Here is a 16,736-nt window from a genome sequence, read left to right as displayed (position 1 = left end):
TGCTTTGAAAAAGTCTGTTTTTTAATGCTCTTGAAGATCGTGTTCTTTTCTGTACTATTAACAGTGCCCCAGTATCTGATGTACAAGTACACTGTGGTGGAGGGCACACATCCAGCTGCCCTGCACAGCAAAATGCTGTACCTGTTAAGAAAGAATAAGTATTCTACAAAAAGAAAAATAATTGTGGCTTTTGGTATGGTTTTATACAAAAGTGCGTGAAAAACTTCTTTTTTTTTGCAGGTTGCAATGGTCCTGGCTCACACCTTCACCATCTGATGTGCACAGCCCCTAAGTAGACATATCCACAGCACCCCACAAAGCCGCCCCTGCCACGACTGCATCTGGACCTGCCGTGCCGTTCATGGCCAAGCCCCCTAGCTTAACGGGAGAGAATGGCTTCCACTTCCATCAGGCAATTGTCTTCCCCAGCCCATCTCCCTCAGGCGAGGACAGTGCAGCTTTCAACACCCCTGGGGGCACGCCGCTGAGCAATGGCACGGGGTGCTGCGGCACCCCCAGCCCCGCCGAGTCCTGCGCCCAGCCCCTCTGTGAGGCCAGGGACAGCACCCAGTTTGGCGAGGGGATTAAATACGTCTCGACCGACGGGAAGGAGCTGGCATGTGGCTGGGGAGGGTTCACGCCTGGCTGCTTGCAGTTCTTCAACACCTCCAAGGGCGTCTTGTTCTTCCTGTGCGTGGCCTCCTTCCTGCAAGGCATGACGGTGAACGGCTTCATCAACACGGTCATCACCTCCATAGAGCGCCGCTTCGACCTCCGCAGCTACCAGAGCGGGCTGATCGCCAGCTCCTACGACATCGCGGCCTGCCTCTGCCTCACCTTCGTCAGCTATTTCGGGGGGAATGGCCACAAGCCGCGGTGGCTGGGCTGGGGCGTGATGGTGATGGGCCTGGGCTCCCTGCTCTTCGCCCTGCCCCACTTTACCACTGGCATGTACAAGGTGCACTCGTCGGCTGATGTGGGTGTCTGCGCAGCGAACCAGAGCCAGTTGTGCGCCCCGGCCGCCTCCAGCCTCTCCAGCTACAGGTTCGTCTTCATGCTGGGGCAGTTCCTGCATGGGATGGGAGCCACGCCGCTCTACACGCTCGGCGTCACCTATTTAGACGAGAACGTCAAGACCAACTACTCCCCTGTGTACATTGGTGAGTGGCCTCGGGGGGGGGGGGGGGGGGGGTGGGAGGGGGACCTGGCCCATCTGCCTTGGCACCGATGAGGCAGCCCTGAGCACTTTGCTGAGAGTTCCTCCAAGCCTTTTGTTCCTGATGACAGACCAGATGATAATCAGAAAGAAGCAGCAGCAGCTGTTTGGGAGGTTTTGATTATTTTTTTTCCTCCTTCCAGTTATTGGCAGGCAGGGCCTGCAAGTGCAGCTGGGCATTTTTACTCCCGCAGGCCAGGAGGTGTCTCTGTCCTCAGCATGGGAGTCAGCTGGGGACAGCCCTCCGGTGTGTGCGTGGCACTAACTTCTTAGTGTGGCCAAAGACCATGAGGCCGTACCCTGTCCATGCGAGGCAGTGCCCCATTAGTGCCATAGCACAGGAGAGAGACTTGCTCAGATGCTGCTGGTGCAAAGTACAGCACAGCTTCACTGAGAGGTTGGGGCTCAGTTCACCCCTCTGCTCCAGCCTACTTGGTGAAACTGGTGAAAGGACTGACCTTTCCCCACCAGGAGAAGGCCCATCCTGCGGCCCTGGCCTTTGGCCGCCTGTATGGTTATATCAGAAGGCTGTAGGGAGAGGAGGCAGTCACAGGCCTGAGATTGATAAGCCAATGAACTTTCCATGGCAGCAAACCACAATAAATGCCAGAGCTGCAACGTTTTGTGTAGACGTTGTATATTGTCAGTGGCAAGGCAGCGCCTCTGCTCATTGCAGCAGCGGTGAGGATGTGGCAGCAGGGTCAGATGCACCCCTGGTAAATAATAAAACAGTAACCACACAGATAGGTTTTTCCCCGAACCATTTTTGTGTACCCCATGCTATAAACATTCCCTGGTTGGATACAGAAGTTTCCCTGGGGCACAAGAGGGAGATGAAACTTGTTGCAGCTGTCTAGCTTTGTGTCTCTCACAGCTAGAGCCAGCTACGCGTGGTATTTTCCATCTCGGTTCCCTTTTGAACCTCAGAAGATACCAAAAGTCACTCCATGGTGGTGTGTGTGTACCTGGAGTTGAAGTCATGGGCATTAGAGCTCCCCATCAGCAACGCATCCACGAAAGTGCTGCAGGTTCTCTAACACGGCTTGTTTTGCCTTTCAGCTGTTTTCTACACTGCTGCAATCCTTGGGCCTGCAGCGGGTTATCTGGTAGGAGGAATGTTTCTAAATATTTATACTGAAATACACAGAGAGTAAGTTGTTAAAAAATAATCTTGTTCCTTTTCCTTAATGCTGTATGTTTCCTTTGGGGTAAAAAAAAAAAATAATCCAGAAAAACGACCTGGTGGCTGGGTGGAAACATGCCCACCATGTTCAGCAATGTTTCTGTGGGGGGGCTGAGGCTGGAATGATTGCTTGCATTAATGTTGTCACTGGAAGAAAATTGCTCACAAACCTGTCAGCCTAAATCCTTCCTCATGCTGCACTGCCTGCTCTAATGAGGCTAGGAGCAGCAGGTGAATTTTTTGAATGAGTTCCCTGATCAGGCACCGCTGCCAGCAGTGCTGCTTTTCCTCGCAGTTATCCAGCCACGACGCCTGGTCCCTCCTCGCTTTTTAGTGTTTCTAATTTATTTTATCCCCTGTTACCTTACAGGCTCTTTGGCAGGTGAATGGGATAAAAGGGGCTTCTTGGGAAGGAATGGGTTATTTCCACCAGCTTTCTCACAGAAAGGGTGGTTCTGGGATGGAGCAAGGATCACAGCCACCCCCAAAGCACAAATGAAATGGGAAGAGGTGAACGTGCAAGCTAGAGATTAAAAAAGAATTAAATGATGTAATTTCCTGGGCTCATTAAGTGCTGTGCTCTACAGTAAGGAGGCAGTGTGTTCTGTGGCAGGATGGATGGTGGGCATGGCAAAACTCTGTGGGAGAGGTGGTTTCCTTCAATGATGTGCCCTCCTGTGCTCCCCAGGCCCTGCCAGCTTTAGTGAGAGCAGTGCCCAACTTTCTCCCTCTGTTTCAAACCATCATCTCTCTCTCTTGTGTCATTTTGGGTTTGTGTCTTACAGGACTGACATCTCCCCGGAAAACACGCTGTGGGTGGGGGCATGGTGGATCGGCTTCCTGGGCGCTGGAGCAGCCTCGCTCCTAATCTCCATCCCCATCCTGGGCTACCCCCAGCGCCTCCCAGGTACGCAGCCCCACAGGGCTGGAACTGTGCTTGCATCCTCCTATAGCTGGGGACACCAGGGCAGCAGTGGGCGACAAGCTTCCAGTGTTCAAATTGTAATTAAAATATTAATTTCACCCCTCAGCTCTCTGCCTGTTTCTCGGCTCTTCTCTTGAAGCCAAGCAGCTGGGGCTGGTGGAGAGTGTTGTGTTGTTTTTGCCTCTTGCAAATTCCCTGCTTTGATGGCATCTCACCTGCTCTTTGTTTCTATTTCCCTCTCGTTTACAGGATCCCAGCGGTATATTGTTATGAGGGTGTCGGAGGCTCATCAGCTGAAGGATGGGAGCCACAAAAAAGCATCAGATCCGGACTTTGGGAAAACAGTTAAAGATCTACCTCGGTGAGAAAAACACCCCAGGAGTGATGTTCAGGGAGCTGGATCCCTTTGGATAGAGGTGGTCACCTCCTCTCAGGTTCAAACTGGGCAAATGGGTGAAGTAGAAACTGTGCTGGGAATGGTGTGGGAGACCAGGGACAAGGGTCCGGTCCTGTCTCCAGTTTGCAGAAGGTCATGGCCATGTGTGAACCACATGAGGGCATGTACAACGCACTGAATTTCACCAGGAGTGGCTCAATGCCTATCTTCAGGTGACGTGAGATGCACCAGCACTGCTATTTCATTCTCTCAGTGGCATTATTTCATATTTCATTTCTTCTTGTCTGCCTCCTGTCTGCTCGTGTCTGGCCTCACCTGTCCCAGCTGGGCATTGTGCAATGTCTCCTCTGGGCTTCCCGTCTTTTCCTCTGTTTTTTTGTCTTATGTTAGAACCTTATTTTGTCCTTTTAATGAGAAAAGAGAGGAAAGAAAATAACCACTCCTATAGCTCCATTCCAAATTCAAGGAACAAGATATCCTTCACAGTAGTTTTCAGTTCCTGTTCTGTTTTATCCTTCGTTCCCCCCCCTACTTTTTTTTCTTTTCTTTTCTTTTCTTTTCTTTTCTTTTCTTTTCTTTTCTTTTCTTTTCTTTTCTTTTCTTTTCTTTTGTGTGTTTGAATCTTCCAGCCCCGTTTACGTGTTCCTACTCTTACCTCCCCTGCATGGCAGTGGTACAGCAGTGCACGTAATCCTGGGGCCGCTGCTTGGCTCCGTTGCGTGGGCAAGCACGCTTGCACCTGCCTAGTGCAGGAGTGCTCAGCTGCCGTCCATCCCTGGTGTGTCAGCTCATGGAGTGAGGAGGAGTTAGAAAATCCAGGAGACGTCATGAGTGGTTTACCAGGGGTTAAGGCAGCTTCGTGAATCTGTTACATTGAACAGATTTCAATTCTGTTACTAAATGGCATTCTTGACTGGGTGCCATTTGCCGAGGTCACGACTTACTCTACACACGGAAATTAAATTCAAACCTGCATTTAAATGATAATGAGGTTGTGACTAAAACCAACACAAACTGTGGAGCAGAGAGGGATGAAGTTCAGTGTTTTATGCTTCTCTTGCTTATCTTGAACAAAACTCCCCCTATTTCTCAGTGAAAGCAGTCTCAGTGAAAGCAATAGGTAGAGGTGTCCTGCTCCGGGAACTTCTTTCTTTGCCCCTCGTTCCTGAGGAGTGGGTACTGAAGGCAGGCAGCCTTGCTCATATCAGGCCATTCAGATCAGTCCAGATTTTAGTGCGGTTGTTATTGTTTTAAAACATCAGAAAGTTCTTCTCTTTTGAAAGCAAAAACCCAGCAGACTCTTGGCTTCCCTGGTTTTGATTATTAAAGGGAAGTGCCTTCAAGGCTTGCTGTTCCAGAGACTTGCATTAAAGAGGAGGCCACTTCTGTGCGCAGCTCTCGGGTACGTGTGGACCCGCCTGCAGAGCAAGGCCAAGGGACACTGTTGCTTTTGTTTCCATGAGGGATCTACATGTTTCCTCACAGTACAGACCGTAAGAGTCCCCCAAAGATAAGCAGAAACGCTGATGAAATAAAATACTATTCCATGCTATCAGTTCTTTTCTAAGAGAGCTTGCTGAGTTACCATATTCACAGTGCTCCCTAAAAACAGGAGTGTACAGGAATGCAGCCCAGACAGATTAAGCCTCTGCCCTGAAGAGATTTCTGTCTTAATTCTTGGGTTGAAAAGGTCTGATAAAATAGCATTTTCCTTCCTCTGCTTCCATGTGATTTCTCACATGAAATATCCCCTGATGTCAGTGCAGGTTCAAAGAAAAGACACGTAGAGCTGTGCAAAAACAGGACAGGAGGCTTGTTCCTTACTAGCTGCACGTTTGATCTGCCAAACCCACATCTTCAGGAAAAAAACAACAATGGTCAATACTTCATTTGTCCCTCTTGGATTACTTGGTAGGGTGGGGCTGTGGTGTGTGTCACGGCTTTACTACAGCTTGTGTGTGTGGTGAGGGGAGGATGTTTTGCATTCCTCCAGGACGAGAATACTGCCTTCCATTCCCTAGGTGGTGGTTACAGCAGGTGTCCTTTTTGCATGCTGGAAAAATCCCCGTTCACAGGTTGTAAGATCAAGTGGCTATCTGTCACTATTGACTCGTTAGCACGTGGCACTACGCTGTTACAGCCTGGCAGCCTCTTGTCCAGGGCATGCAAGTGTTCCTCAGATGAGCTCCCAGCTCCTTCAATAGGACTGTTACAAGAGGAAAAAGTGCCCACGTGTGCCTATGTGAGTAAAGGCTTGTAGGACGAGGCTTTTAGACATGGTAGGATTCTTCTGGCAATGCTGAGCTCCCTGAAATCCCTTTGGCTGCACGAACCAAGGACAGCCAAGACTTCTGGAGAGTTATGTGGTTTCTGGGTGTGATTAAAATCCTGCTGGCAGCAATGAAAAGATCTGTGTTGACTCGAGGTTTTATACCCATTAGCTCCTCACAACTACATCTTCAGTCTGCAAACAAGAAATGACACATGCCCTTACTCTTAGCGCTGAAAGTTGTTCCTCTGCATTTTCCTACCTGCAGCCTTTGTCTGACAAACACAAAGTAATGCTAGTGCCAGGAACAACTCTCCTCTTTTCTCTTGAACTGGGAGAGGTGAAGGCATTGTAAGATTTCAACATCAGTCACAAGGCCCACAAGGACTGTTTCCTAGCTAAGAGATTAGGCTTCATTCTTCCAAGTTGAAAAGACCATTCCTGGAAAATAGGTTAGTAAATTAAGCTAATCCCAACAGCTAGACAATGGTTATTATAAAGCCCTCTGAAATCAAGGTGTAAGAATGTGTGGTATTTCTGTTTTTCAAACTCTTTGTTCTTTTGCTATAATGAAGTTGTCTGCTTCACATGGGTAAAATCACTCTAAATTCCTGGCATATCTGATGCTGAGCCTCACACTCTCACATTTGGTCGTAATTCAGTAGATTTTTCTTCTTTTTCACATTTCTGCCCAAGCTGTAGCTGTTGACTGTCAGTGCCTTTTAATTCAATGAGCATCCCGCTGTGTCCCAGTTACTGCTGTTGCTGCAGGATGTGCCATACCCCAAAACAGGGTGATTTTGTACAGGTCCAGGCTAAACCTAGGGGAACTTATGTGGCAGAATTTCAAACTCGTTACAAAATGCTCGCTGCAAAGCAGTGTCAGCCCTCTTAGTCCAATATCCGAGATAGTGGGAGATAATTGAGACCATCCCATGTGCCTGAGGGTGTTTCTGTGTCTTGGAGATGGAATTGTTGCTGGATCATCTTTCTGCATATAAATGACACATGGCATTTTTTCAGGAATATCTATTGCTCTTTCCTAAATCCCAGTGGGTCAAAAATAAAATGTATTTGCTTAACTTACATGTTAATCTACATGTAAAACTATGCTTAGGTTGCGGGAGAAAGATTAATTTCTGTTTTCCTGTGGGATATCAGGTATATTGGAGGTGCTTCCTCCATACAGAAAGATTTGCTTGGTATTTCCCGTGAGCTGCAAAACATCCGTGGTTATAAGTGATAGTTATTCTCATGAGAACATGGGTGCACGTGAGGAGCATGTGTACATGTATATAACACAACGTTGTTCCTTGCTCTTGATTGTTTGAATTAAGAGTCTCAGGTTAATGTCATCAGGAACTAATACAACCTTGGAACAATTGAGATTTGGTGACAAACAGCGTCCTTCCACTTAGGAGTGGAAGATACTTGAACACACCTGAAATTGAAATGTGCCACAGTGATTCAATCCCAGTATATTTATCCTTCCCAGATCAGTACTGCTGCTTCTGAAGAACCCCACCTTCATCTTCCTCTGCTTAGCGGGAGCAACTGAAGCCACACTCATTGCTGGGATGTCCACCTTTGGACCCAAGTTCCTGGAGTCTCAGTTCAGTTTAAGTGCCTCTGAAGCTGCTACCCTTTTTGGTAAGGAAACCTGGTTTTGCAACATTTTTTGATTTTCTCCTACAAATACAAGAGCACTGTAGCTCATGTAGAATTAGACAAACCTGCTTTGCCATTCATTTACAGAAAGGTTATCATCCTCGACTATTAGACAGTCAGGATCGTTTCCTATCAGCACAGCTGTACCGAGTGTGTTCTCAGAGCTCTATCTACAGACATCAGTAAGAAACGTGTCACTCCTGCAGCCATCTGTTACCCTCTAGAGGAAAGCAAAATAACTGTAGTCTGTTCCTTCTTGGGCATTACCAGGAAACATGATAACAACCTCTAACAAGAAATGTCTGAATTGCGGACATACTTTGTCAACAGGAAGATCCTCACTTAACTCTCATGTCCCAGATTTAGAAAGTTTAATCTGAGTTCTGTGGGGTCCAACAGGCATCAAGACTCATGATATGCTCCTAAAACAGTCTGCTTTGAGATCTCTGGGGAGAAGAAGTTGCCCAACCAGGTTCATGCCATGTTACCTGGCTGCTGTGGAGGACCACCTATTGAAGCAGAGTCCACTGAACTCCTACCAAGAAGCAACACAGCAACCAAACGGTTATTCTCATGCAGACACACTGCACTTCATGTATTCAGACACAGAAACTCCTTGCTGTTGTTTCTAACCTTTTTTTTTTTTCCTCTCCCTTTTTCAGGTTATCTGGTCGTGCCGGCCGGAGGGGGAGGCACATTCCTGGGAGGATTCCTTGTGAATAAATTTAAACTCCGCTGCTCAGGAATCATCAAATTGTGTTTGCTTTGCACAGTGACAAGTCTGATGGCTATTTTCATTTTTTTCATTCGTTGCCCTAACATGCCGATGGCAGGAGTAACCCAGATGTACACGGGAAGGTAATAATGATGATCCCACCTGTCTTGTACTGCAATAAGGGTAACTGCAAATACATGGTGCTGATGTTGGTCGTCTGTTAGTGCTGGAGATTGGAGATAATGTCCAGTCAGTCTTACAGGGAGATGATGAAGGTGAGAGCCATGTCCCCAGAATGCAGATGCCCATTTTTTTTTGTTTAATAGACTTTATGGAAAAGGCTCCTGCTCTAGTCAGGGAAGGGATCATCACCAAGTGTGTGTCACTTCACTCTTCAGCTGCCTTCACAGGGTCCTCCTGTGTCCAATGACTGTACAAATAGTGGGGGTTACTGGTTTAGACTAAAAGTGGGGATCTCCCATCCAAATGGAGATGTGTCCCCATGAACTGGTCACTTAAACATGCTTTGTAGCTCAAGGCACAATTCCTGTTTCATGGTTAAAAGTAGATGAGATGAGATGAGACCTTTCCCAAGCCTGGCGCTATACTCTGGGGATCCTGTGCATCTCCTACCATCCCCTCTTCTTCTTCTCTTACTCTACCACATTTCCTCCTGGAAAACCTTTCGGGGACTCCCTGCTGACTGCTCCTGTGTTTCCTTTAGTGCTCTACCTGGCGGCCACGTAAACTTGACAGCAGCATGCAACGCTGAGTGCGTCTGCCTGCGGGAGACCTACAGCCCTGTCTGCGGAAGCAATAACATTATGTATTATTCTCCTTGCCACGCTGGGTGCAAAAAAGTGTCTGAGAAACTCAGGAATGGCAAGAAGGTATGTCCCAAAGCGCCATGCATTAACAACACAATGGCATGTTGTATTTCAAGTGGTTTGGCTGGCTCTGAAAAAGCATCCTCGGGTCAGGGCTTTGGTGCAAGTCGGTGACAGCCTGCAGCAGGTGTAGGATGCTCTCAGGCACCGTCTGGGAAGAAGGTAGAAGGTACACTGAGGCCACACTCAAAGTGCTTCCCTCAAAGTGCCCAACTTTGATTCTGCCTCATTCTGGGTCAAACTGCACTGAAATCCATAGGATATCACCAAGGCAGGCTCAGGAACTCAGTGGGCATCTGATTCCTGTGCCAATGCTTATGGGGCTTCTTTTGGGTCTTCAGTGCACGTGATGCACCTCCTCATCCTTCCAGCATGCTACTCATAGACACAGGCAAAGGCTCAAATGGGTAATGATGACATTCGGTGCTCAAGGGCTGCCTGGCAAAGTTTGTTTCTCTTATTTAATAATCTGTTTTGAAACGTGTGTGTCAAGAATGCAGCTGGATTTCTGCTTCACTCTGCTCAGGGGGCAAAACCAGCTGTTTTCAGCCCTCTCTGAATTTATTTCATTTTAAAGCCCAGCTCTGACTATCACTGCTCTCCCTGGCAAACAACTCACCAGCGTTTCTTTCTCAGGTCTATAAGGAGTGTAGCTGTGTTGAGGAAAATACCTTCCCTGGTGAGGCAGAGGCAGGCAAATGCACCTCCTCTTGTGCGAAAAGGACCTTGCTCCTCTTCTTCATGTTCATAGTGATCCTCTTCACCTTCCTGAGCAGCATTCCCGCCCTGACTGCAACTCTGCGGTAAGCACAGGGTCTTCTGCAAGAAGCCCCAAATATCTCTGTCTCCTTTTTATCTCAGGGCTTGAGCCCTAGGGAATGTGTGATGGGAACCACCAGCCTGGAAAGAGAGGGACTAATTCGCTTCACTGTCTAGCTGGGAGAGCAAATCTTAGCATTGGCAGCAGCTCTTTCCTCTGACATCAGGCAGGGGCGTGTGTCCCCCAGTTTGCAGCGGCAAGGGTGGACGTTGCACTGGGACAAAGCTTGGCATGCAGGGAGGTGCTGTGCAGCCTGGCAGCGCTGCTGAACATCCCCCTCTTCTTCCCCAGGTGTGTCCCTGACAGGCAAAGGTCGTTTGCGCTCGGGATCCAGTGGATCGTCGTACGAACGCTAGGTATAGTACAAAGTGACTTTGTGCATCTGCGTGGTCTGCTGGCTTTGTGGAGCATGCACCACGCTGTTTTACCTAAGAACAAAACAAGTCAGGTTGGAAGAGAAGGGGGCAAGATGTGGGATGGTGAAAGGAGGATACTTTCCTTTGTTTGCAAGGGAAAAATCTAATTCTGTTTGCACAGAGTTTGAAAAATGAATGAAGGGTTCTGTAGCACGGCACAGATGGGGCAGAGGAGCAATGCCTTGGCAAGGGGTCCTTATTTTAAGAAAAAAGGAGCAGGGACATTGAAGCCCCTGTGTATGTCTTTTGGTGCTTGTGCAGTAAGCAGGCCAGAGTCAAAAGACAACTCGCTGGACTCTCAGTTTTCTTGAAATTCAGCACGGTTTGGGTGCCTTGTTGCTCTGGGCACAGTTCTGGACATTGCATGGTGGCTTTGTTTAATCACAGTAGCCTCAGTGCCTGATGCATTCCTGCAAGTGTAGTCCCAAAGTGCCTTGCAAGGCTGGTGCATAGGTCCTGCCCTAACTGAGAGTCTGCTCTGTCTTTCTGCAGGAAGCATCCCTGGCCCCATTGCCTTTGGGTCGATGATCGATAAATCCTGCCTGCTCTGGCAGGACCAGTGCGGCGAGCAAGGCTCTTGCTACGTTTACCAGAACTCAGCCATGAGCCGCTACACCCTGATCACTGGGCTGGTCTACAAGGTAAGGCTGTTGTTTCACTCTCCGATCAAGCAGCTCTTTAGGAGGCAGCAGTTTGCACTGGCAGACAGTTTTACAAACTCGTGTTATGCCGATCTGCCTCCTCCAAACCCAAACTAGACCTTAAGACATGAAATGTTCTCAGTGAGGGCAAAAACTCCATTTGCTTCTTGCCAGGTAATGGTGCTCCAGGCACCATCGTTCTCTTAAAATCCCATTACTTTCCAGGCTTACAGCTTCTGTTGCGCCGTAAGAAAAATTCCCTCTTCTCCCAACAGTTACTGAAGTGACTTTTGCTTGAAATGGAATAGAATGTAAGATGGCAGTGTGTTAGTGAGAGTGAGCAATGTCATTGTGGGCCAGCTGTAAATTACCGTTCCCTGATCACCACTAGAAAATACGAGACCTTAGCTGTGTGTTTCCTATTTATTAGCTGGAAACCATCATTTTAACAGCTCCCACACAGGCACTTGATGTAGAGAGCTGTGTTTAGCAGTTACCATGAAAAAGAGGCTTCTAAAATCCTTCACACTCTCTAAAGTACTGCTGGTTCCCACATGCTTTGCTGGTTTACACCTGCTGATGACTGGGCACACGTTTTGGGGCAGAACAGGGAGTAATGGGGTGTCTTGGTGTCTGCAGGTGCTTGGGACAACTTTCTTTATGGTTGCCTGTTTACTGTACAAACCGCCGCCAGCAGAATCAGCTCAGGGCAGCTCGGACACGTCTGAAAATGGCAACAGTGACCTCCAGGAAACCAAACCTTCGCTTCCTGCTGCAGAGGATATATAAAGCTATACGCATGCCAGTGACTTTCTCAGTCTGAAAAATATGACAAGAAGACATTATACAGTCCCTAGGTTTTTTATTGTTATTTAATTATTAGTAATATTCTCACTTTTTTTTTAGTTTAAGAGAACTAATTTAATTAATCACTGGTGTGCTTGCTATTTTCTTAACAGCAGAAGCACATTTAAAGTTGTGTGCTGATGTCATATGCAGTTATTTAATTTTATTTAAAGAAAGGGCTACCGTAGCTTTATTCCATGTCGGTGACAAGCAAGGACCACATCCTCCGCGAGTGGAAATAGGCACCAGTAACTCCAATGGAGTGCGTGGGGTTTAAGCCACCGGAGGATCTGTTCCCTCATATCTCAATGATAAAGCCAACTGTAGCAAAACTTCTGTTGAGACCTTCTAAGCCTGAAAAGACACCTGCTGTCCTGCAATCTGCATTGCAAAGAGGGCAACTGGCCCTTGAACTCCTGTATGCAAAGCAGACAGCCCAGGCAGTGCTGTCTTCCTTCCCACGACACACAGCATTGCTCGTCATTCATGCCGGTGCTCTCCAGCCCTTTTGTTCAGGAGCAGAGCATCTAATTATGCAAGTTCATATTCCTGTGCCATGGGAGATAGGTTTGGGATGAGATTTGTCTAGCAAATACATCAGTACACTACAGGCAGCAATTCCTGAGAGCTGCCGAGCACTGTACTTCGCTGCCTTGTTTCCTCGCAGAGTTTACACCATGGTAACACCTCATTTTTTGTTGTGTTGTTTAACGGTGATGCCTTTTTTTAATGTCCTGTGCAAAACTTGAACTTATTTCTTGCTGTTGTTTGTTGGATGCGGGAGGATGAGATACGGATCTATGCAATGCTTCTCTTCGGTTGCTCTGTAAAGATGCTGGTTTTGGCTACATGTGAGAAGTCAGAATGAATTTATTTTTTCTCTAGACTGCAGACCTAAGGGAGGGCTTGCCATAATGTCAGCCTGCTTTGTGGAAAGGGGATGCTGACTTGTTTCCAGGCCAGTGCTTGCAAGTAGAGAGGGCAGCATTCCCCAAATGGCCTGTAAGTGTGCACTTGCAATATCTACCAGGGGTTAAGGGTGGAATTTCAGCATCTAGCAGGCGGTTGCCTGGCTTCTCTCACAGCCCCACCAGGCAAGGGGGTTGCCCAGCTGCCTGTACACGCACAGCCACAAGGTCCAGGCACAGCTCCAGGGCGATGAAGGCTGGGCAGGGCCAGCCCCGACAGTCCTACATCGAATCAAACATTCACAGGGACAGGACTTGTGTTACTGAGCTTCAAAGCTGGCACACACCTTGTGCTAGGTGCTACTTAGAATTATTTTGTATATTTTGTGTATTTATGCTTTCCTAAGCAGACACGGAATGGGCATTTGTTTCCTTTGGCTGCTTAAGCACTGGCAGCTGCTGCAGTTTGATGACCAAGGGCAAGGCAAGTACCGCACGCAGGAGAGCCCCACTGTCCCGGAGGGGCAGGATTAGACCTCATGGATGCAGGAATTGACCCCGACACCACCCGAACACCAAAGGCTTCTTCACAACCTGGCCTGGTCTTGGTGCCACCTGCAAACGTGAGCCTGTCTCCAGTCCTCGCCCGGAGATTGCCCTTCCCAGCTAACAGATGTTTGGGGTACAACCAGGGATCTTAAAAGGGGAACATGCATGAATGTATTTTGGGAACATATTTTATGTATGATGTATTTATGGAAGGTAGATTTATATATATATATATATATATATATTGGTATGGCGATGTAATTCTTATGTTTATAAAATGAGGTTTATCTGAATGTGTTATTTCCAGAGCAAAAGGAAACTTTGGGGGGTTTATTTTGGTGGTGATGGACTGATGACGGATGGATTTAACTAAGTAGTAACAAGGTGCTCCCTTTCCGTAAGCAGGCTCTGTGTGTGTACAGGTAATTTAAAACAAAATATTTGAGAATATGTTTCCCGGTCTCAAATAAAGTACTATATTGCTATAAAAAGCACAGAAACGTAATCAGTATTTCACAGGGTGCCCGTGTGTGTTTTTCATCAGCCATCCTGCTAACGGGGTCAGGGCCACCCCCCACGGGTCTGGGCTTAGCTGCACATCATCACGGTGTCCCCAAGGGTCTGCAATCCACCCAGGGAGGCTGTGGGAGCTGCAGCAGCACTGCCCGACAGGTGGCACGGCAGGTGACGGGGAGACCCTGTGGCTCTGTGTCTCATACCGGTGTACCCTCTCCTCCCCAAGGGGGACTATTGCTTTTGAAGGCAAAATGAGTTTTTTGGTTGCTGAGGAAGAAGAATGAAGAGGGAAAGGTGCAGCCCGCATTCGTCCCTGAAGTGACCCCATCAAAGCCGCACGGATTCTCCCAGAACTGCGCAATGAAAATGAGGTCAAAGTCCTGCGTCCCGTACCGTTTGCTTAAGGAGTGACTCATGCTGATCAAGAACACAAACAAACAGTGGCTGGTACTGAGGAAAAGCCACAGGGAGTTAAAACAAATGAGTGTGCACAAAGGAGCCCAAGCAGGAAGAGCTGCCTGGTGTTTATTGCAGACAAAACCCAAGTCAATGGGCCGTTTTCTCCAGCGAAGAATTTCGGTGGAAGCTTCCTGGAGGAAAGAAACCTCGGGGAGCCGCTAGATGGCAATGGAGACAGCAGCACGGCCGGGTTTGCTTCAGCATCAGAAATCCGAGCTATATCCAGGGGATGGATCTGCTAGATATCATTTGTAATCAGAAAGTGATTTAGCACGTGAGAGTGCAAACAGACCAGCGGTATTATTTTTATGGAAGTGGATTAATTTGCATTCGAAGCTTAAATAATAAATGCCAAAATTACCTTGTCTTTCCTGCAAGTTTTAATCTTGTCCTGCAAGCAACAGTTTTAAAAGGTGAAAATGAGTTCATTTTGCTCCTTTGGGAATGGGGCACTGAGTTTATCTTCCAGCTGGGGAACCTCAATCCAGTTTCCTAGAAGACTAAATCTCATGTTAAATTAAGAATTTCAGTTGTGCCAAATCTCACCTGCTTCATTACCAAGTAACACCCTGCTAGTTAATAGACAGTCCTGAGAAGCCGCCTAAAAGTGCATGCAATGGGATGGCTCCACCAAAACCCCTCATTACAGACCTACCCTTCTAGGAAGGGTGAAGCAAGGCTACTATAAAATGAATGTAGCAGTAGTTCAGTGAAACACTAATGTACTAGTAACTATAGAAACTGTAGCTCTAGACATGAATGTTCGACATACTAATCTGCCCTGGTTCAAATTAATATGAAAAATGTGGTCTCTCACTATCCCAGCAACCTGGTTAAAAATACAAAATCTGTTCTGAGAGGAGCTTTGGAAGCCCATGAAAGCACAGATGAAGCCTTCCACCTCAGCAGAGGTAAGAATTAAAAATCATGAACTCTCAGACCTTATGCCATCACAGATAAAATCTTCTGGGTACTTAAATCAAGTCACCTAAGCAACATCAATGAAAAACACATTTAGCAGGAAGACTAAACTACCTGTGATTACTGCTTGCCTTCATTCTTAAGGATGGGGACAAATCTGTGACTTTTTGCTGCTAGTGAGAACAGGGCAGATTCTCAGCTGATGTAGGTCACTGTAATTGTCCTTCAGTGTCTGCATCCGGATCTGATGCAGCAAGGGGAGGAGTGATGAGTGTGTTCCTCATGGTCTGAGCATCTAAAAGCTCAGGTGTAAGAATAGCAGCAGGAGTTGCAGGCAGCGTGGCCACCTCTGCATGCAGGTGAGACCTTTGCAACACGGCTCAGCCTGCACTGGGAGATGTGGTGGGTTTGCTGACAGACATGGAAAATACAGGCTATTTGTTGTGTTTATTCTGGAGAAAAAAATAAAAATTAAGATTAAAATTAAAAAAAAGGGGGGAAAAAAGCACTAGGGCCTAACTTGATGCACCAAAAAGGCTGTACTTGTGTTGTCATCTCTTCTACCGAGCCCCTGACGTTCTGTGATCTCCCAGCTAATGGCAATTAACTTCCTTCACTGAGCAATGAGTCTCTGGCAGCTAAAGTATAGGCTGCGGTGCTCACTGCTTGCAGGACACGCTGGAAGCAGCAGCCAGGCAAGGCGGTTCAATCTGTGCCCTTCTGCCCTCGCAGGCTGATAGCTGTCATTACCTGGAAGTGCGGAGAATGACACCAAAATATTTAGACCCTTAGCAAAAGACAATTGGGTGCTGTTAAGCTTGCACCTTTTTACATCATTTGGGATCTGTTAGGGGGTTTCTGTCTAAGTCTCTCTGTAAACACCTCCTGCTCCCCATGCAGAGCTGCTCCCCTGGAGCAGGGACCGGCCTGAAGGCTGCATGGGGTGCAGGCAAGGAGCCAGCATCTTCTAAGAAGCAGCCAAAATTGCTGAAGAAACCCAGCCTGGGGCTTGCTGATGCATGGTTAATCTTTGTTTGACAACACGTTAAAACGTTATTTCCTCTTTTCTTTGTGTGATAATCCACAATTCCCAAGCAGCAGTTGGGGAGGTTATTTGGTTTTGTGCAATTGTTTTAACACCGCGCTTGGATCTGCTGTAAGAATATTCCCTCGTTAAAACAGTGCAACGTTTCCTTCATTTCCCCTCTTCTCTGGGGAGCCAGGCACTAAGCAGTGTGTTACCTGCATTTGAGTAAATCAGATAACTGGAAGAAAATTGATGGAAACTCCGTAGAGTTTATCGGTGTTTTTCAGGAATCCCACACTTTGCAGGTCACTATTATTCTGGACTTGTGAGTGTTTCCGGCCTCTTATCTGCTTCGTCTCTTGCCCTGAATGAA

The 16,736-nt window shown here is 47.4% G+C and overlaps 1 protein-coding gene across 1 annotated transcript; it reads left to right on the top strand.

Annotated features, from left to right (window-relative positions):
* Nucleotides 1-361: 361 nt before the first annotated feature.
* SLCO4A1 (solute carrier organic anion transporter family member 4A1) lies at nt 362-11,926 on the top strand. The gene is made up of 11 exons (XM_035547985.1): nt 362-1,160; nt 2,276-2,366; nt 3,185-3,306; nt 3,574-3,685; nt 7,486-7,640; nt 8,321-8,516; nt 9,098-9,263; nt 9,897-10,063; nt 10,372-10,436; nt 10,989-11,137; nt 11,777-11,926. The coding sequence occupies exons 1-11, from the start codon at nt 362-364 to the stop codon at nt 11,924-11,926; spliced, it is 2,172 nt and encodes a 723-aa protein (XP_035403878.1).
* Nucleotides 11,927-16,736: the final 4,810 nt, after the last annotated feature.

Source organism: Cygnus atratus, chromosome 16 (assembly GCF_013377495.2).
Source record: "Cygnus atratus isolate AKBS03 ecotype Queensland, Australia chromosome 16, CAtr_DNAZoo_HiC_assembly, whole genome shotgun sequence".
Taxonomy (NCBI): Eukaryota; Metazoa; Chordata; class Aves; order Anseriformes; family Anatidae; genus Cygnus; species Cygnus atratus.
This window is presented reverse-complemented; position numbering and strand designations above follow the sequence as displayed.